The sequence below is a fragment of the Oratosquilla oratoria genome, chromosome 7 (genome assembly GCF_046742065.1).
Source record: "Oratosquilla oratoria isolate Oo_2021 chromosome 7, ASM4674206v1, whole genome shotgun sequence".
NCBI lineage: Eukaryota > Metazoa > Arthropoda > Malacostraca > Stomatopoda > Squillidae > Oratosquilla > Oratosquilla oratoria.
Window position 1 is genome coordinate 69,804,068 of NC_134783.1, and position 23,383 is coordinate 69,827,450.

General features: G+C 38.4%; 1 protein-coding gene across 1 annotated transcript in view; it reads left to right on the forward strand.

Annotated features, from left to right (window-relative positions):
- The first annotated feature begins 2,477 nt into the window (after positions 1-2,477).
- LOC143027203 (uncharacterized) overlaps positions 2,478-23,383 on the forward strand; it is a 76,408-nt gene continuing 55,502 nt past the window's right edge. Inside the window, exon 1 of the mRNA XM_076188379.1 lies at positions 2,478-3,684. Within this exon, the coding sequence (XP_076044494.1) occupies positions 3,624-3,684 (61 nt within the window). The 5' untranslated portion in view covers positions 2,478-3,623. The remainder of the gene's footprint in view (positions 3,685-23,383) is intronic.

A 23,383-nucleotide genomic window follows, 5' to 3' on the forward strand; every position in this document is an offset into this window, starting at 1 on the left:
CTCTCTCTCTCTCTCTCTCTCTCTCTCTCTCTCTCTCTCTCTCTCTCTCTCACACTCTCTCTCTCTCTCTCTCTCTCTCTCTCTCTCTCTCTCTCTCTCTCTCTCTCTCTCTCTCTCTCTCTCTCTCTCTCTCTCTCTCTCTCTCTCTCTCTGTGGCGCGGTTGGTAGAGGCTCCAAAGACTATGGTGAATACACACAGTCCTTTAGTACTGTATCTCTCTATCAAAATTGTTTTGTCACATATACACCTATTCTTCGTGCCATGAGTAAGTTTGGTATTCATTTTCGTTTCCTCATTACATTCCATCCCAACAAACAATTTTGAGATTTTTTTTTCCATTGCCTCTGTATATTACTTCTGTATTCTTTCTTCTGTGATTCGTTTTTCTTTTTCTTTTTCATGCCTTTCTTCCGCGATGCGTTTTTCTTTTCCTTTTTTTTAATGTCTTCCGCGATGCGTTTTTCTTTCTCTTTTTTTCATGCCTTTCTTCCGCGATGCGTTTTTCTTTTTCTTCTTTCATATCCACCTCGGTACCACTTTTCTCACTTCTTGTGACTTGTATCAATCAACATTCCTCTCAGCTGTGCGCATGTGCGCACGAACATGTGTTTTACGACAAGCGCACACAAAGAAAAAATGTGCTAACACAATGTTTTCAAATGACATTAAAATCCATTCAACAAAGAAGTTCCACCCAAACATCAACTTACAAATTCTCCAAAAATATGGTAACTTGCCGACCGTCAAACCAATAATTGGAGGTAATATGTAATACACACCTACAAATTGTGCGTGAATCGCATGGGTGTGCACATACTTTTCAGAGAAGGTAAAGTTCGCGCACAAGCTAATTTCTGTCCACACGCGCAGCAAAAAATTAGAGGGAACATTGGTCTCAATCCGCTTAATGTCATCCTCACACCTAACTCAAGAACCTATATTAATTCTCGACTCGACGGCGCAGTTGTACCGTTCGCAACCGCTAATCCAGTTTTCCTAAATTGACTCCCACCCAGGGCTGAAATAATTTCAGCATCGCTGCACTGCGAGCCGGCACTCCAACTCACGTGTGTGTGTGTGTGTGTGTGTGTGTGTGTGTGTGTGTGTGTGTGTGTGTGTGTGTGTGTGTGTGTGTGTGTGTGTGTGTGTGTGTGTGTGTGTGTGTGTAAGGTCACTGCATAACCCACAGAACGAGCATATATGAGATCTGAATTTTCATCCGGAAGGGTAATAGCTGTCGAACATGAGTCCAACACGTGATTCATGACCAGACTGAATCACTCTAAGGCAGCCTACACACGGAGCGTCTTTGTGACGTGCGTCATTTATGACGACCGTCGAAAAAGACGCTCGTTTTTAGATAACAATACTCGCAAACGTTGTCCTACACACGCAGCGTTCAAATGACGGTCGTCATCATGGCGCCTGAGCGTTGCGCGTCATCCTGCGTGTGTAGGACAACGTTTGCGAGAATAGTTATCTAAAAACGAGCGTCTTTTTCGACGGTCGTCATGAATGACGCACGTCACAAAGACGCTCCGTGTGTAGGCTGCCTTATACCCATCCTCCTTGTCATTCTCATTCACGAGCAGTTTAACCCGCATCAACTCGCTCCCACACAAACATGGCTTTAGCACACGCGTTATGAAAATTATAGCCATAAATACGCATACATGCACACATAATCACATACTCACGCTTATATGTACAAGCAGGCATGTACATATGCATATGCATGCGTATATGCATATATGCACACGCGCGCTCACGCATATACACACATACATGCAAACACATGCCTCGCTTGTGTAATAAATAGCGTCACGAGCTACCATCATCAGTCCTGCTCGTTTGATATATATATATATATATACATATATATATATATATATGTATATATATGTATATATATACATATACTGTATATATATATATACATTATATATATACATATATATATATATATATATATACACACACACACACATATATGTATATATATATATGTGTGTGTGTGTGTGTGTGTGTGTGTGTGTGTGTGTGTGTGTGTGTGTGTGTGTGTGTGTGTGTGTGTGTGTGTGTGTGTGTGTGTGTTTGTATGTGTGTACGACACTGAATAGGTCCCAGTGAACAGATTTACATATATCGACCACAATTCACTTTAATTCTAAGCCACCAATTTCGAAAAACTCGAGGAGGCATACATGCAGAAATTGAAACTTTGTACAGCCAAGGACACGAAACTGCGCTAGCAGGTGACAAGTGATAGTGACTTAACTGTTTGCGCCATCGAGAGAGATATAAGTTGAGCGCAACTTTTCTTATATATATTTGCATGCTCGAGATATCACGTACACGAAATTTTGCGTTCAACCCATCTTCACCATGATAGTACAATTGGTAAGTATACAACGCGGGAAAGTATTTGCACAACACTAAATGGGTCCCAGTAAACAGATTTACATTTATCTGTATCCATCACCCACCACGCACGTGATCCACATGCTTGCAACAGAGCGAGACTTCCTCTTGCTTACTTTGCATTTCCCACGACATGCACCCCTAACACAGCACAATTTGAAGACAAACAAGTATAGATACCTAGTGTCACCAGACACGTATCATAAATCCTTTTATTATAACTGCCCTAGTGTATTACGCATAAACTAACATAGATATAATATACCTAACAATATCCACCAATTATACAACTAACCCTTATATATCTAAACCGTCCCCAATCCATAGATTAACGAGACTAACGCCCTTGCTTACAGCAACCCTTCTAACCCTATATATTCTATGACATCCATGTAATGAGAGGAGAGCTGGAGTAGGTGAAGAACCTACTGCCAGAGGCTGGGTAGGTCACGAACCTACCGGCCGGAGGTCAGAGCTATCGTGCCCTAGGTCAAGGCCTGGCACTTATTGTATTTAGCCCCAAGGGGCATCCGATTTGTAGTGTAACCATTGAATATCTTGTTGTTTAAAATAAAATAAGAAAGCTCCCGCTTTGGAGTCTATCTCGCCACATTAAGACTTCCCTACGTATACAAACTGGTATACAACTGGCGGCAGCAGCGGTTCGCCCACGTACTGAATAGAAGCGCCGTCATCAGCCATACTACACAAGGTTACACAACCAATCCAACTGGCGAGCGGTACTCTATTCCAACCTCCGAAGATACAAGCCTACCTTATACCACGAAACACTGGTTTCACACATGCCTACCACAGAAGGCCGAATACATTCTTCAGTCATTCAAGCCACGCCTACCATTCAGAACATTCAGAAGGAGCAACGGTGGTGAAATCGAACCCATTCGATTTTGAACCACCTGGTGGCAGTACGCTACCATAGTCTCTGTAGACAGATATCTACAGCGACATAGAAGAACCAGTCAACTCTACACCGCACCTCATCACGACTCCAAACCAAGAGATAGAACTTCAAAACCACAGGTTTCCATTCACCCGAGAACAACGCGAAATCTGCAAGCTCAGCACCTCGGTAAGCATATCCTCTATCCCTTCAAGCAGTGAACCCAAGCTAATCACCTGTAGAGATCCAGTGCACCAACTCCTAGATCAACACGACTTCACGACTTCAGTCAACATACCGATGGACCCAGGCCGACGAGACACATTCTCGTCCGCCACCCAAACTACCGTCACCAATCTCCGTGAGTATAAACCATAGACTCCCACTAATTCCCCCCTTTTTTATATATAATTCAGAAGCCGGACGAGAAACCACCTCCACCCCCCCCCCTCCATGTCCACCCAGACCAGAGGCTTGCAGCGGTTAGGCCCACACACGCCTAACCAGCCTCCACCCCCACCCCTTCCACCCAGACCACAGCTTCACAGCAACTAGACCCGGACCCGCATCGAGTCAGCATTCTCAACCGCCACCCTTGGCACACCAAGATTCGCTGACCAATGGAGCTGTTAGGCTCAGCCGATGTCAACAACTTGGACCACGACAGTTCACATCCGCTCATGGCACCTACCCAGTGCCTCCCGGACTTCAAGACCCACAGTACTCGTACATAAGTACCCACATCGTATTTTGTATTCTTTTTGTATATTCCCATAAATGTAAATTAGCTCACGTAGAACTATCTATTGGTTACAATTATAGAAATTCAAAGTCCACGATAAACAAAACCTAATAATCAAAACATCCACTATGTAATTTTAACTTACAAATACTTTTTCAATTTTAACGTAGAATTAGAATATCAAAATGTCACTGCGAAGAAATCTCCCAGGCAGTCACCCGAAACATAGTAAATTAAGATAAATCAATATACAACGACAATTCCCAAGATGAACATATCCAACACGTAAATTATTCACCATCGGACGCAGGACGTCATGCGATTCGATGGGATAGGTCCTCACGATCATTTCCTTATAAAAAAATTTTTTTTAAATAACTATAAAAGTACTTCTCTACTTCCTTCCGACCGTGAAGCCCCGGGATAATACACTCAAAACCCCACCCACTCAAACAAGATGAATAAATAAAAATATATTAATAGATAAATAAAATAAAATAAATTAACTGCCTTAAATAAATATAAAATGTTATATAGGTATTTTTAGCTCTACACAATCTTAGCCAATAACCATTCTCATAAATAACAAACTTGTATAAGTTTATATGTCTATTAAATGATTATATATGTATTTTTAGCTCTACACAATCTTAGCCAATAACCATTCTCATAAATAACAAACTTGTATAAGTTTATATGTCTATTAAATGATTATATATGTATTTTTAGCTCTACACAATCTAACATATTAATTACAAAACACACTAACCACTTAGGATGTCATGTCTTCAGTAAGCTATGACTGTAGTGAAATAGTACTATCTCATAGAAAAGAGATTATAAAATAAATTCTCATTGAACAGAGAAACAAGTGTATGGTGAACAGTGAAATTTGTCCTCATTGAAAAGAGATTATACAAGTGTAAAATGTTTTATACATAGCTTACTGAAAACAAAAAAAAAAGATATGATAATATACGTAAAAAATCCCACCTTTTTACTCATTCAAACATATTTTGTTGATCAATATCACCCACTAGCAAACTTACAAATTATCATATCTATATTAAACTATGTATGCCATCCCCACTGTCACGACCTTAACCCAAGGTACGAGGACGTACCTCAAAAAGGTCAGGGAGGCAATGTATCCATCACCCACCACGCACGTGATCCACATGCTTGCAACAGAGCGAGACTTCCTCTTGCTTACTTTGCATTTCCCACGACATGCACCCCTAACACAGCACAATTTGAAGACAAACAAGTATAGATACCTAGTGTCACCAGACACGTATCATAAATCCTTTTATTATAACTGCCCTAGTGTATTACGCATAAACTAACATAGATATAATATACCTAACAATATCCACCAATTATACAACTAACCCTTATATATCTAAACCGTCCCCAATCCATAGATTAACGAGACTAACGCCCTTGCTTACAGCAACCCTTCTAACCCTATATATTCTATGACATCCATGTAATGAGAGGAGAGCTGGAGTAGGTGAAGAACCTACTGCCAGAGGCTGGGTAGGTCACGAACCTACCGGCCGGAGGTCAGAGCTATCGTGCCCTAGGTCAAGGCCTGGCACTTATTGTATTTAGCCCCAAGGGGCATCCGATTTGTAGTGTAACCATTGAATATCTTGTTGTTTAAAATAAAATAAGAAAGCTCCCGCTTTGGAGTCTATCTCGCCACATTAAGACTTCCCTACGTATACAAACTGGTATACATATCAACCACAATTCTATTTAATTCTAAGCCATCAAAATCGAGAAATTCGAGGAGGTATACATGCAGAAATTGAAACGTGGTACAGTCAAGAACTTGAACCTGCGCTAGAACATGAAAAGTGATAGTGATTTAACTTATTGCGCAACTTTTCTTAAATATATTTGTATGCTCGAATTACATACACGTACATGAAATTTTGCGTTCAGCCCATCTCCGACATGATAGTACAATTGGTAAGTATACAACACGGGAAATTATTTGTACAATACTGAATAGGTCCCAGTGAACAGATTTACATTTATCAACCACAATTCACTTTAATTCTAAGTCATCAACATCGAGAAACTCGAGGAGGGATACATGCAGCAATTGAAATATGGTACAGCTAAGGACTCGAACCTGCGTTAGCACGTGATAAGTGATAGTGACTTACCGATTGCGCCATCAAGAAAGATATAAGTTGAACACAAGTTTTCTTATATATATTTACATGCTCGAATTACATACACGTACACGAAATTTTGCGTTCAACTCGTTTCCACCATGATAGTACAATTGGTAAGTGTATATATATATTTATATATATATATATATATATATATATATATACACGCTCACACACACATATATATATATATATATATATATATGTGTGTGTGTGTGTGTGTGTGTGTGTGTGTGTGTGTGTGTGTATGTGTGTGTGTGTATGTAAATATGAATACATATACTCGTGTGTATATATATATATATATATTTGTATATATATATATATATATATATATATGTGTGTGTGTGTACACATATATATGTATCTATATCTATATCTATATATATATATATACATATATATATTCATATTTATATATACATATATATATATATGTATATATATATATATATATATATATATATATATACATATATCAATTCAGCCATCCTGAATCCACTGCTGAACAAAGGCCTCTTTCATGGCATTCCATGATTCACACGACCGCGCCGTCCTCCGCCACGTCATTCCTGCAAACTTCTCAATCTCGTTTCTCTACCTTCTGTCTGGTCTCCCTCTTCCACGTCTTCACATCTCGCGGCGTCTACTCAGTAACACACTTGCTCCATCGCTCATCAGTCGTTCGCACTAACTTACCTGCCCAATTCCATTTCCTTGCTTTTACCTCCACAATATATTTCACTCTGGTCTGCTCTCTCACCCAACTTGCTCTCTTTCGGTCTCTCACCGTTATTCCCATCATTGATCTCTCCATTCACCTTTGTGCAGTCCTTAGTTTTTTTTTGTTTTTTGTTTTTTCATCGTGTTCATCAGTTTCCAAGTCTCACACCCGTAGATTATTGCTGGCAGAATGTATTGATTGTAAACTTTGCGTTTAAAACATAAAGGTAGAGAGCCTCTCGGGGTTTCATTATACTTACCAAACACTTTCCAACTAATTGTAATACGTCTTTTTATTTCATTATCATTATAATAATTCGTCACTTTCATCATCTGGTCTAAATAATTATACTCTTCAGTTTCTTCAAGACTATCACCATCAATTATCAGACTTCCTGTCGCTGAATTGAAGTACAGTTTGAATTTCTCTCTCCCTTGAAATACTGAAGTAGCACATCTAGAAGCATTTCAAGTGAGAGAGAAGCTCAAATTGTACTTCAATTCCACAACAGGAAATCTGCATTTGCTCTGTGCTGAGTTGCCTGTGACACCTGTGCCTCAGTTTGCGTTTAGGCTAAAGAATGAATGAGAGTCTTTCTATAAAGGCATGAGAAAAATATAACAATAATAACTGAAAACATAAAACTGTTCATAAAGTAATGGCATGAATAGAAGACGGAAGAGGTGAGTATGTGAGAGACGGCATTGGTAGAAAGGTTGAGCGGGGTGGAGGAGGAGGAGGAGGACGGAAGTAAACGCCATGGCAAACGGACACTGTAAAACGTAGTAAAGGAAGAGAATAATTATAACAGAAGATGACTAACGCAATGTACCCTAGAGACAAGGAAGAAATGTGAACATACGAAAACGAAGGAGAAAGGATAAAAAAGAAACGAAGAAAATCCGTTTAAGTGACCTAGGAAAGCCTAAGAGAAGACGAAAAGGAAAACACAAAATGTATTTGTAGCCTAGAAAAAAAATGATACAGAAAAGAAAAATACATACCTTTAAAAACTAGAAGGGATAAATGATTGCGACACCCATTAAAAAATGGACTGATCACTTCAAAGAATTATTAAATGCAGACCCAGTAGAGGAATTCTAACATTAGTGGATGGATGTGGAAAGAACGGAGTTTGAAGAATAGGAAGAAATGATTGCAGTCGAGAAATTGACGGAAGTGTTGAGGAAAGTGAACAATGGAAAAGGGGCAGAAATATATGAGATACCAATACATATAAAGGGAGGAGGAGGAGTCATTCAAAATATTGATATAAATCAAACGAGCAAAAGAGAGAAAGTACCTGATGAATGGAGTAAAACAATTGTAGTTCCAGTATGCTAAAATGTGGGACATATAGAGAAATCTCATTAATCAATCACGTGGTGAAACTATACGAGAGATAAAAAACAATCAGGACAAAGGTATGTAAAGAACAGAGTGGATACAGGAAAGACAGAAGCACGATCCGTTTGATTTTTAGGCCGAATGTTATCACAGAAAGCATAGGAATTTTATATCTACATCTACATAGCATTTATAGCTCTCTCAAAAAATGATATAATCCGAGAAGAGAAATATTTGATATTTTGGAAAAAACACACGATGCTTTCTTCCATGATGGTGTTACTTCAGGTTCCTCTTAGAAGGTAGATACATTCTTTTCAAATAAAGAAGAAAGAGAGACGGGGAGAGAGAGAGAGAGAGAGAGAGAGAGAGAGAGATGTAATATTTGTCTGTGTGTGGTAGCACAGAGAGGCCCAAACAGACTAACAACACGCTTGGATTTGATACATACACTGGAGGCAGAGCTTTATAAGTGAGCACGTGGAAATTGAGGTTCACACATTAATGGTCTAGTATGATAATTAACATATTCCTACCTAACTTTCATAAATAATATATGTCTGAATGCCATTCCTGATGGGGCTCAATACGAGAAGGGTTACAATATTCCGTTGGTGGGCACGGCAAATATCTTACTCCTACACTACTGCATCAAAATTCAATTTTGGAAGAGGGTTACATTACTTTCGTAAGTAACAGACCTATTTTATATATTCCGTGCATCTGTTTATCCGTGAAAAGTAGTGACGTCATCGTTGTGAGCTGAACGAAGCTCTGGTAGTATGTGACGTCATGTCCTATAATGGCGGACAACTGAGTCTGTTGCCTCTTGTGCCATCACGCTTATTCGCTGCCAGATACCGTCTGTTGATGTGATCTTCGTGCACTTTGTGTGTGTGTGTGTGTGTGTGTGTGTGTGTGTGTGTGTGTGTGTGTGTGTGTGTGTGTGTGTGTGTGTGTGTGTGTGTGTGTGTGTGTGTGTGTCTGTGCGGACATCAGATGTGCGCTAGATCAGTGTTACATGTATCTGCTGGCACCTAATCAGCATGATCGAGCTGATTACACTGATTTCATTCACAGCCACAGCAATTCCAACCTACCAAAAAAGCTTTCCATGCAGCACTTCTCACCGTACATAGAACCTTACCAAGCCGAGTTAAGCCACCGTTGTGAGGTATAACGGCTGTATCGTCCCTCAAGGAGATAAGCTGGTCCTGCAGTGGACCAGTAAGGCTGAACGACAACTGCACTATTATTGAACATCAGAAATAATGTTCATGATGAAGAGGATCTTTGGGCATGATCGGGTTTGGCCTTCTTGGTCAGTCGTAACCCTTGTACATTTCTGAGATTTTATTTCATCTGACTTCAGGTGATTTTATTAAGCTAAAGCGGACCTCAGGGCATAAATGGGTCGACAAAGTCGGTGATGCAAATGAAAGAGGTGGGTTTGTTTTCCCACTTACAAGTAACTCAAAAAGCGGAATTGGTTTCTTATAACGCATGACTGAGCAATATGGGAATAGATGATCTTTTTGGTGAATAGTTAATTTTCACAAATATGAATTATAATGGTGAGTAACTGTGCTACTAATTCGTGTATGTTGAAAATACGATGAACATTATTTATTACAACTAGTTATTTTTAGCTCAGACATCTTCACTGATGTTGGGAGTTACTTTCCTAAATCTCAATAACAACATCATTGCTTGTATCAGTGGTCACCCCTTTTTACTTCCAACAGACCCGCACGCCCCCTTGCTTTTTTGTATTTACTAGAAATTATATTTGTTTTTCTATTTATACATTCTCTATTTATATCTTAATAGAAAATGGATTGAGGTGAGTGACAGAATTATACTTTGCACGCATGTAACAGCAGATAATTCTTGGAATTATTTCATTATTCTTTTTAAACGATGATTTTTGAGCAGACGACATCTCAATATGCACAAGACTATAGGAATAGAGGAGACTGCGTGAGACCGTAAGTCCTACAACAGGCAGTTCCATGTCCATTATTACCCATCATCCCTATTCATAACGTTGTATAATCTTCTCTTAAGACAATCAGTAGTTTTAGCGCTCACTAAGTTTATTTCATTCGTTAACCACTACGTTGGTAAACCGATTCTTGCCAATTTTCTTCTTAAATCTAAATTTGTCCAATTAAAACCCATTACTACGAGTCCTACCATGTAGTGAGGAGACAAGTAAATGCAATTTTAGGTTTATGGTAATGTATATTCAGCTGAGGGAAGCCTTTGGTAGCCAAAGGCTTGGGTCAATATCAAATATTTAGAGTGAGGAAGGGTTACGGGCGATGCGCGTCCAAGAGAGGGACCTGCTCAATGTTGAGAGAGTTTTCTCCAACCAGAGATCCTCTGGATGGGATCAGGTTCCAGCAGGAGGTTCAGAAGCGTCCTGGAGGCTGTGTTCAGCTCTTTCCAGGGGCATTTGTTGTAGATCCTTTTGTCCCTTTTAGCCCACATTTTATAGTCTTTATCCAAGGGGTCTGCACTTGACCAAGGCTTTTTGGTGGTCATCAAGTTGAAGAAGATGATGCCACAAGCCCACAGGTCGACAGGAGGGCCAAGGTAACTCCTGTTGGGGCACTGCAGTACTTCTGGTGCCATGTACGATTTCGTGCCCACTTGACCTTTGAGTCGGATCTCTTTGCCGTCGATAAGAAAGAGATCGGAGAGACCGAAGTCAGAGATCTTTAAAACCTTGTCTTTGGTCAGAAGAAGGTTTTCTGGCTTGAGATCTCTGTGTGCGACGCCTCTTGAGTGGATGTATGCCACGCCGTCTAAGAGTTGCTTGAAATAAGATCTGACCTCTTTCTCGTTCAGATCAAGCAGGTTGTCTGCCACGTCTCCTCTGGAGCAGTACTCCAGGTTCATGCAGAGTATGTTCTTGGTCTTCTGTTCCCAGCAGAAAAGTTTGAGCACATTCGGGTGGCTCATCTGTGCGTGGACCATTTCTTCCCACGAGAATCCATGTTCTGAAGGCTGGGAAAGAACGACCTTGCGCGCAACATACGCCTTCGTTTTTTTCTTTTTCAGCAAAAAGACTTTTCCGAATCCTCCTTCTCCAAGCACCCTGACTCTAGTCCATCCTGAGGTGAAATTGTACTTCTTCAATGTTTCTTCATTTTCCTTCAGGACTTTGTCGCAGTCAGTGAGGGTGATGGGTGTCGAGGCAAAGTTGGAGGTCTGGTCGAAGTCTCTTCCTCCTGAAGTCGAAGACTTTTCCCCTCGGCAGCTCTTGATGTCCTGGAAGCAGCGGCACAAAGCGAAGAAAAGCTGGAAGATCATCTCGAAGTAGGTTCCCACAACGACTCATTCCCGGAGGACCAAGAGCGATCGTTACAAAGAGTCAAGAGCATTTCGCAGATATCTGGTCAGTTGGTGCTGAACTTCTCTCTCTCTCTCTCTCTCTCTCTCTCTCTCTCTCTCTCTCTCTCTCTCTCTCTCTCTCTCGTGCGCTGGTGGTGTAATCGGAAGCATGCTGGTCTCGCATTTCTGTCCTTCCACATCGTTTGTTTAGTGCAGTAAAAACATTTGGCATACATATTCCATGTTGCAATTGGTTATTATTCGTTTATCATGAAACGAAAAAAAAAGTATGAACTCACAACCACATTCTTTATGCAGTGAGTACTTTAGGAACCTTAGTGACACCCCTACGGACCAGAGACTCGCAGCATTCATTTATGACTGGAGACTTATCTCCGTTCAAACAAGGATGCCGAGTTTCTGTTCACTTTTTCTAACCTTCCTTTCGACTTCTCTCCTTCACCACCTCCACGACTCCGCTTCTTCGGTGCAGCCGTTATTTTCCCAAAGGGCAAGAACGCTGATGATAAATAAATAGACAAATAAATAAATGAATAAATGAATAAATAAATAAACAAATAAATGAATAAATAAATGAATAAGTAAAGATATTAAGAAAATTATCATTATAATTTCTTTATTTTTAACTTTTGTGTTGAACATTACTTTGGTTTTACTCTTATTCATTTTTAAACCTACTTTAAGACTTTCCTTGTTCAGATCACTCAGCATATCTTGCAAGTCTTCTGCTCTTTCTGAAATAAGAATGATGTCATCCGCAAATTTCAGGTGGTTCAAATATTCGCCATTAATCTTCAAACCTTTCTTTTCGCTCCCCCAACCTTTTGAAAATCTCTTCCAAACAAGCTGTAAACAATTTGGGTGAAATTATATCGCCTTGTCGTACTCCTTTCTCGATCTTTACCTTTTATGTATCTTTGTGAAGTCGAATTACAGCGGTACCTTTCGCACAAATATTTACTAGAACCCTTACGATCAGCTCATTTGTATCCTGCTTGCGTAGCGAGTTTAGCATTGCTATTTGTTCTACCGAATCAAAGGCCTTCTTGTAATCTACAAAAGCTAAACAGAGAGGTATATTGTATTCTGTCGTTTTCTCGATTAGTTGATTCATCGCCTGCAAATGGTCTAGAGTTGAATATCTGCTCCTAAAACCTGCCTGTTCTATCGGTTGGTTCCATATAAAACCTGCCTAAGTCTATTTGTAAGGATCTTGAAAAATGATTGTTATACATTTGATAGCAAGCTAATCGGTCAATAGTTACTAAAGTCCTTTTGATCTCCTTTTTTATGAAGCAAAATCACTATAGCATTACACCATGATTTAGGAACGCTTTCTTTGACGTAAGCACTGGGTGTACAACTGACCGTTTCCTCGTTTCATATTTTTAGAACAAATTCTACTTCTTCCTTTGTAATCTCTAGTACACTACTAACGTCTACAGATGAATTTACTGACTCAACTACGGTCTTCCACGAGTAGTAAAATTCGTCTACCCTTTTTACCATTCTGTCTCTGTATTTAATGATTTCTCTATTTCTATCTTTCAAACATATCATTTGCTGTCTTCCTAAAGAATGTCTGCGCTCTGTCCCTTTAATATTTTTACCTCTCCGAATAGTTTCCTCTATTTCCTCCATACTTCTCTTTCTTTTCTCTGACCTCTGCCTTTTCTTGATAAGCTTGTTTAGTTCTACTCTTTCTATTTCGTCTCTCCTGTTTTTTATTTGCATGGTCCTTTTTCTTTTAATTGTAGCTTTGGAGTATTTGTTTTCTCTAATACTTTTTGTGTTTCCTACTTTCTCTGCCGATTCCTTAATTATATTCACTAAATTCAAATTCATATCTTCGAATCTGTTTTTAATTTCTAACTGAAATTTCTTCTTATAATCCTTAACCTTTGCAAGACTTTTTTCTTTTTAAAAACTAGTTTATTTCTCTCGGCTCTGAAATTGAATTTAGCTCTGCAACCCACCATTCTATGGTCACTACCTATTTTGACTTTATTTATGACCGTAACATTGTTAACGCTCTTGCTTTCATCTCCTAATATGAAGTCTATTTCGTTCTTTGTTGTTCCATTTGGACTTCTCTAGGTCCATTTACGATCTACACGGTTTTGGAAGAAAGTGTTCATTATCCTCATGTTGTAGTTCTCTGCAAAATTGACTAACATCTCGCCATCTTCTCCACTTTAGCATTAAACTCGCCTATTACCAACGTGTAATTTTTTCTTGATCCATTACCTGACTTAAATCATCGTAGAAGGACTCAGTTTCATCGTCTAAACTCTGTGAAGTTGGTGTATAAACCTGAACTATTTTTAAAGTGTACCTTTTACACAGCCTAATCACAATCCAAGCTACTCCGTCTGATAGACAACTGAACTTGACTACGTTACCAGCAACCTCTCGGTTTATCAAGAATCCTACTCCACTAGATCTTTCTTTGTCCTTACCTCTATAGTAGAACAGGTGGTGACCATCTTGTTATTGTATCAGCTTTTCTTCCGCTCTTCAGACTTCACTCAGTTCTACGATGTCCCACTTGATGTTGTCTAGTTCGTCCATTAAACTATCTAGCCTGTAGTCTTTCTGAGAGAGTTCTTACGTTGTAGGTATAGATCTTCATTTTCTTCATGTTGTTTAATGTCCAAGACTTGGATCTGCTTAAACAGTACTTACATTCGTTGGCACACTTCCCGTAAGCACACGAGTCAGTGCGGTTGGACCTTTAGGAGACGATGATCCAACAGGAACGCCCGGTTTTGTTTTTATTGTATTATTCATGGTTGCTATGAAGGGATTTTGGCAGTAATCTCATCTCCCTGCCAACTGGTTTCTGGTGAGATATTTCTCTGGTGTCACCTTATTATATTCGGTGAAGCCCTATATATCTATAGGGTGCCCAATGGTCCACGCCGTCATTATGAGGGTACCCCATATATCTGTGGGGAATTTACCTCTTCGGGATCAGGGACGTGTGAGTAGTGGGCCCTGCATCTGTGTGTGTGTGAGCTGCTCTTTGATCTTTCTTACAAAACCTGTTCGATATGGGTGACCCTACAGAGATTTCCTCTCTATCGATATAGCTTTTGTAATCATTAAGATTCTCAAGCCTATCCACCACGTCAAGGTATGAACTGTCGGATAGGTATATAATATATATATATATATATATATATATATATATATATATACATATTTATACATATATATATATATGTATACGTGTATATATATATATACATATATACATATGTATATATACATGTATATATATATGTATATATATATATATATAAATATATATATATATACGAACCTCACGGATCCTCTGTCAAAGTGCCACGGACCCCACTTTGAGATCCTATGCTGTAGAGTACAGCAGCATAAAATTCGACTACAAAAGGGAGAACACAAGGCAAGAAGCTAATAGAATTTGTTCGAAAGTTTAAGGAATAGTTATCTTATATTGACGGTTCAGCATACAGTGAGTATTCCTGAGGATGGAAGGGAGCTGCAATCAGTTCATTCAGATCTGTAGACTTTATCTATTATCATTTATTTATTTTACATATTTTTGTTGATCTATTTGTTTGGTTGTTTATTTATTCATTTATCTATTATTTTTATCTATTCGTGTGCTCGTCTGTTTATTTTATTTTCTTATTATTTTCTGTGCTCCACAGATGAGTTGCTGGTCTCATATGGCAATGCTTCACTATCTCTATGATATATTTGCAGCAACCAAATGTGATTAGAAACTGATAGAACTGTACCATGCATCACGTTAAATGCTTAAGAAATACCTCATGGTGGATTCAAGAGTGAAGATTTCTACAAAGAATGTGAAATCAGGTAAGCTTACACCATATGCCGGGTGTTGTGGGTGTCGGCCACTTCATGTGACACCCACACGAACTGGCGTCACCCACACAACCTGGTGCCACCCACGCAACCTGACACTGCCAACTTAACCTGGTGCCACCCACACAACCAGGAACACCGAAACCACAGCGACATCTGCATCACTTCAAATGCAATGATATCTGTGCCGCGTAGGCGGGTAAGAGCGTTATCATACTGGACTATTTTTACCCCAGTCTCCAGTTAATCGGCGATACCGTCTACCTCCAGGACTTTTTTCCGCCGTAGAATCGCTATGGCGATTTTGTTTTCTCAGCAATCTACATGTAATGCTATTTAATATGCTGAAGGAAAATTATTTTCATCCAGCATATCAGATTCCTTCCCGAAAGTTGTGGGTTGCAAATTCGTTCCAACAGTCTGAGGAAAAATAGCCCAGTGTGATAACGCCTTAAGTTAAGGCGGGGGACACCTCAGTACATACGAACACACAAGAGGGACTAGACTAGGGGGAAAGACTAAATTTTCCTTTAATTGATGACCACCATTTCCCAGACACAGATGGTCACAATGACCAATGGATTCAACAACTTTACGAAACATTTCAGAGTGGATACATTTTTAGTGGAGGTACCCTACATACAAACATACCCATCAGGCAGAACCATCTCCCAAGTAAAATCCGCGTCAGAGTAGGATGTGCTTGAAGGCCTGAAGGATGACAACGTCCTTCGCGTGTTGACTGGGAAAGGGGCAAAGGAAGAACGTGAAGAAGACATTGAGGGAGCCGCGACTACTTCACAATTTTAGGCCCTGTTCACACTAGTGGTTACAACCGCCGGTTTCAACCGCGACGGTTCAATTATAGTGTAAGTCAATGGAGGCGTTTACACGCAACCGCGTAGTTTGTCCTTGACTATGTGGTATTGCCGTGGTTTCCGCATGGTTCAAACCACTAATGTGAACAAAACTTTATATTTATTTATTTGTTTGTTTACTTTATTATCATTATTTATTTTTCATATATATATACATATATATATATATATATATATATATATATATATATATATATATATATATGTGTATATATATATATATATATATATATATATATATATATATATATATATAATGTATATATATATACACATTCCAAACACGCAAAGATTCAGTCTTGAAGGCAGATGAGTGAACAAATGAACATAAAAATACAGGAAACTACAAGAAACCATAAGGCCTATACTATGTAGCTCCATGTCTATTACCATCCCCCTATGCAAGTTATCTAATTTCTTAAAACAACCAATTGCTTCAGCGCTCTCTGTGGCAAGGTGGAGAGGTACATATTTAAAACAGTTGGAATTTTTATTTCTTTACGTCTCGTCTTTTACCAGGACTTCTTCACACTGAAGTCCTGATGAGGACGAAACGTATAGGAATAATAACTTCAACTGTTTTCTGTGTTTACCTCACCACTCAAAGCCCCAATGCCTTTTCATATGTTTCACTAACTTTCGTTCAAAAGTAATCCGAAACGATTCCCCTCACCTGATGAGATACGCTACGTTCAAATTTATCATTACATATGAGTTCATACATTGACGTCATGGCATGGTGTCTGAACTTGCTCACAACAAACGAGTTTCCATAAAGAGCAAATTTTATTCTTTCTTTCTTGTTGCCTGTGACCATATTAGACTCCAGTGAACATTTTCCACAAGGATTTAATGAATTTACAATCAGGAATTTAAGAACTTCCTTGGCCAATATGAAACAGAGTGATTTTAAGTCAATTCACAATTGTTTATGACCAGTTGTTCACCGTTTCTATGCAGATCCGCATGAGATAGAAGCACACAGCCAAATCTGATATAGGACTTATCAGGTGTATGTAAATTTATCTTTCGTTGTTATATCAATAAAATCTTGTCAAAATATCACGTTAACCGTAAAATAAACCTTAGAGCATTGGTTCCCAAGCTATTTTGTATTTTGTCGCCCTGTGTATGCAGCAGATCCACACTACAAATTTTCTATTTATGTTTTCTATTTGTATCTTCATAGAAAACGGGTTGGGGTGACTGATAGAATAAGACTTTGCACATGTAATGACACGTACTTGTTCTTGGAATGATTTAATTGTTCTTATTATATAAATATTTTGTATAGATAACTTCACATTCTCTTCGTATCTTTTCGCACTTCCCTGACGTTTGCATAGAGGAATTTACAAAATAAGAAATGTTTGTACATTCTTAAATCTAATATCCTTTACAATGTAGATCCAACAATCGAATTAATAAGTATTTCTTCGTTCAGTTCTCGTGAAATATCGTGTTTTTGTTTATCTTAACGAAGGTTCTCCCACTGCATGTTTCTGTTAGTCTTTTCATCAGCTTGGTTATGGTAGATAGTAATGAGATTGACCTGCTGGATTTTCTGGTGGTTTGTTTGGTACTAGTATGGATATTATATGGGATTTTTTTTTTTTTTTTTTTTTTTTTTTTTTTTTTTTCAAGGCTTGTATTGCGTCTAGGCCCTAGGTCGAAGTGTTTGAGATGGATGTACGAAACTATCTGGGCCTTCTTTGAGTTTTTCAATTTCTTTATTGCCCTTTCCATATCCTTGATGGAGAAAGGAGATGAGAAATTTGTGCTTAACTTGATTAAAAAAAAAAACAACAACAACAACTAACTAAATAGATAATGTCATGTTCAAGTCTGAACCTTCAACCACTTGACTTCAGCATCTTTAAAGCGCACTTCTAAGGTATAAGTGGATAAGGAAAAAAGTAAAATCACGGAAGTTTAAACTTGTCTTAACTGTCATGGGTCACCATAAGGACTGTCATCTATCAGAGTACTGGAGGGTGAAACGCCAGGCCGGTCCTGTAGACCAATGGTCCCCAAAATGTAACTCGCGAGCACCATGGCATCCTCGGGACTCTTTACCTCTTCACTCCGGGGCACATCGCACGTCTGGCAGCATTAGCTGCCCGACGTGCGATGTTGCGTCATAATAATAGCATTATAAAGAATAAAGTCAGTGCTCAATCGTTCGTTCTCTTTCACCCGTGAATTTTGATAACCATAGAAAATATGATGAAGCCAGTTTAGAGAGAATGGAGGTTACGTAGGTACGACTACAATAAATATAATCAAGATGCCGACGTTGGCATCATCGCGTACCCACTTGCTCCTCATGCCGCCTACGTAGGCGTCACCGTATGGAAGTGGTTTTATGGCGCCTGCGAGGGCTCACCAGAGAAAGATTTACCTTTTTTTTTCTCTCTCTATGTTTATTTCATATTTTACTATATCCATTATTTTTTCATTTTCATGTATATATTTCCTTATTATTATTATTATTATTATTATTTTCTTCCGTGCCCGCCATTGTATCTATAACGAGGGAAGTGGCCTGCAATTTACAAAAGTTTGAGAAAAAGTACAACAACAACAACATTTAGAAGGCGACGATGAACTAGAATAGAAAGAAAAGCTAGTAGGAGAAATAAAAGAAGCTGAACTAGAAGAACTAGAAGAACTAGATCTAGAGGACGAAGAAGAACTAGAAGAAGAAGAACTAAAAGAAGCAGATGAACTAGAAAAAGAAGAAGAATCCTCCACTAGATATTTCTTTGTCCCTACCTCTGTAGAAGAAGAACTAGAAGATGAAAAACTAAAAGAAGAGGAAGAAATAGAAATAGAAGAAAAGATAGAAGAAGAAGAACCAGAAGAAGAAGAAGAAAAAGTATAGGGCATTACAAAAGCTTTCTTTGCACATACGGATCTTCAAGTCGACTGACTGGTCGCCCAAAATGCTCACCACCGTCTTTGACCAATCCTGCGACAAGCCAAGTGATAAGAACATAAGAATGGAGGGGACTACAAGAGACCATAAGGCTTACACTAGGCAGTTCCATTTCCCTTACCACCTGTCATCCCTATCCATAAGATTATCTAATCTTCTCTTACAACAATCAATCGTTTCAGTGCTTACTACATGGTTACTAAGCCTATTCCATTTGTTAACCATTCTGTTAGTATACCAGTTAATGTCTATTTCCTTCTTAAGCCTAAATTTGTCAAATTTAATTTCATTAGTACGAGTCCTGCCCTGATATTCCGCGGGACATGAGGCTCACTTCATATAAATAAGCGAAAAAGTTCTATAGAAATGAGCTGTCTGCGCCTACAAGGATCTCTTATGACAACAAGGGTGATACAGACAAAGTTATCATATTAAGACAGCAGGGCAGAACTCGTAGCAATGGATTTAAATGGGACAAATTTAGATCTAAGAAGGAAATAGGCAAGAACTGGTTTATCAGTTGAGTGGTTAACGAATGAAATAGATTTAGTAACCACTTGGTGAGCGCTGAAGTTATTATTCTAAGTGTAGGTTAGATAAGTTTATGGATAGGAATGATAGGTGGCAGTGGACACGGAGTTCCCTTGTGTAAGTTTTGTGGTCTTTTGCAGTCACCCCCATTCATATGTTCTTCTGTTCTTGAAATATTTCGTACTGTGACACCATTCACTGATTCTTTTTGGTTGACACAAAAATATCTTATTCAAGTCAGGGCATGGCCTCGTACTGAGGCTATTAAGGTTACTTTAGTGAGTCATTTCTTTATGATGAAACCTTTACAGATTCTGTCCCGCATATCGGCTGACTTAAGGCGGGACAACAGCCTTCGTATTTCCCCTGAAAGTCAAGTTCTCACACCTGGAAGACCAAATATTCTCTATGGCTTCGCCAAGTCCCATGTCTCAGTGGAGTCAACACTAACCGACAATAGCTGTGAAGACACTGCACACTTCGGGCAGTAGAGCGACATCCCAGTCAATGACATCAACTCAACTTACATCAACCCTGGCGTTCGGGCAGTAGAGGCTGGTGCAGAAATTTTCTTCGAACCATTACAAATGTATCACCTTATGATGTTAAGATACTTTCACTCTAAGGAAAAGAAACTAAATGTATGTACAGTATATGTCAGATTTCACTCATCTACTACTAAATTAGGTACATACTTTCTATATTCTTATCGGACACATATCTTTGGGTCTTTGTTGTAGTCCCTTTGGCTATAGTTTTCGTTGTCTACAAAATATGCTTCGTAAGAAGGAATTCCCCTATATACGAAAGGGATACCTACCTCTAAGTAAGTTCGTATATTAATCATTTGCAAGACTGGCGCTGTGGTTGCTCGTACGGTAGACTTGATTCTGTACAGTATTTTCATCATGGTTTCATATTTCTTTTCGTACCACCTAAGCATGTAGCAAGGTCACACCTTCAAGAATTCGTTTTCTATAACATTCGTGTACCGTAATTAATTTCTGTATTGATAATTGTCACCCGTTGGAACTAGTAATTATGGAAATATATCTTTGTTAACGGCTTTATGTTCCTCATATCAATATGTAAATATCTATAAATGTTAGTAGTATTATTCTGTATGGTTAGAATTATAATACGCAAGCAAAATTGCTCGCATTGCTCCTAAATGTACATTATACCTTTCTTGCATAAATAATTCTATTCCGCTGCCAAGACAGCAGCCTTATTTGCCTACACTCGCATTATTAATTGCAATAAACAAGTTCCGAGAGAATTGTAGTTTTCTTAATTCCTTTTTTCGCGGACGCTCACCGTTCATCATTTTGTAGTGATACACCACTACAAGCATATGACTCTTGTACACAGAAAATTATCCTTTTTTTTTTTCTATTTTGCACCTTCGAATCTTCGTACATCGGAGTTTCGTATATAAGGGGTTCCCTGTACTTAGATAGTGTAAGCAGGTCACCCCATGAAGGACCAAGTTCAATTTACTCCAAGTAACGATGTATCCACCTAACTTGCTATAACCTCAGTCTTTCTGGACAAAAGAAATACTCAAGAGTCCCTGTTTGTTGTGACACATAAAGACCTCACTCACTCACACACAAACACGTACACACACGTACCCGCACACACAAACGTACACACACACACATACACACACACCTCTCTCTCTATCTATCTATCTATCTATCTCTCTGTCTATCTGTCTGTCTCTCTCCTTTCCTCCCTCCCTCCCTCCCCCCATTCTCTCTCTCTCTCTCTCTCTCTCTCTCTCTCTCTCTCTCTCTCTCTCTCTCTCTCTCTCTCTCTCTCTCTCTCTCTCTCTCTCTCTTTCTCTTTCTCTCTCTCTCTCTCTCTCTCTCTCTTTTATATATATATATATATATATTTATATATATATATAATATATGTATATGATATATATATATATATATATATATACATATATATATATATATATATCTATCTCCCTCCTTCTCTCTCTCTCTCTCTCTCTCTCTCTCTCTCTCTCTCTCTCTCTCTCTCTCTCTCTCTCTCTCTCTCTCTCTCTCTCCAAAAGGAGCAAGATAACGATGGCGATCTATTTCATCGTTGTTGGTAAGAGGCGATCATGGGTCTGGATACAGTACATATATGATTGTACTCAATTCTTTTGCTTTGAGAGTGCAGCTGCCCTTGCATTTTGACAACTCTCCTCTTTCTTCTCCTTTCTCAGAGTCACGAGAATCTTGATAGAAATAAAGGAGATAAAAATGAACATTCAATGATGTGCCCAGAAGGCACTTACGTCCGTCTCTCTTCAACTGGATTCCATTAATTAATTTATATCATTGGAGCATGGGGATAGGAGACCTCTTATTCCATGATGAGGCAGGATAAGGAATGAATATATACATATAAAAATAATCTAATAAACATGTGAGTAAATAGGTATGTTAACAAAGTAATTAAGACACATTGAATCATATCGTGATAGAGTTTATTCATTTGAACTTCGAACTTACTGATTAGAATTTCTCTTCATGAGTGCTTCATCAACCACGCATTTACTGAGTAATGCGTAGTTGATGAAGTTATTTCCACTTAAATCTAAATAATCAAAATGCATTTAGTGAAAATAATATTCACCAAAGATAGAAAATTCAAGAGTGAGTCATTGAAATCCTTTCTAGCAGTTACTGGCTGGACAATCATTAATAAAGGTGTTGAATGCGCTGATAACTTTATCTTCGGGTTGGGGGGTTGAGTCAGGAAGGGGGTCATGTAAACAGACCTCTTCAGGCACTAAGATGCGTGCATTGTGTCAGTGATAAAACTGATGATAGGCAATATTCCCACATCACAGCCAATCCAGAAGGGGAATCATCTACAGCGTCTGTGGGGAAACTGACAAGTGGCCGAAATGTCGACATATTTGATCGGCGAAAAAATATATATTTTTACCCAGATTATATAGAGTAGCAAAAAAGTAGTAGCTTATTTTGTATGTTCCAGTGAATAGAATTATGCATAAAAACTATAATAGTATTTCGATTCACTATAATATATAATTCTTATATACTTATATTCAGGTCATAATTAGAAGTTGTTATTTTTTTCAAGTGGTAAACGCATGATCATTCATGTTCTAAACAAGACGACAGAAAAGTGTGTGACCTACCTGGATACCGCACAGTTTCCGCCTGTATCCCCCTTTTTTTTTTTTTTTTTTTTCCAAAGTTACCTCGACCTCGAGGGAGGAAGAATTTAAGATTTTCTATAGACCCCCAAACTATTAATTCACGAATTATGTCAGTTTATTATTATTATTATTATTATTATTATTATTATTATTATTATTATTATTATTATTATTATTATTATTATTATTATTATTATTATTATTATTATTAGTGTTGTTATAATTATCATTATTGTTATCATTATCATTATAATTATAATTATAATTTATTATTATTATTATTATTAT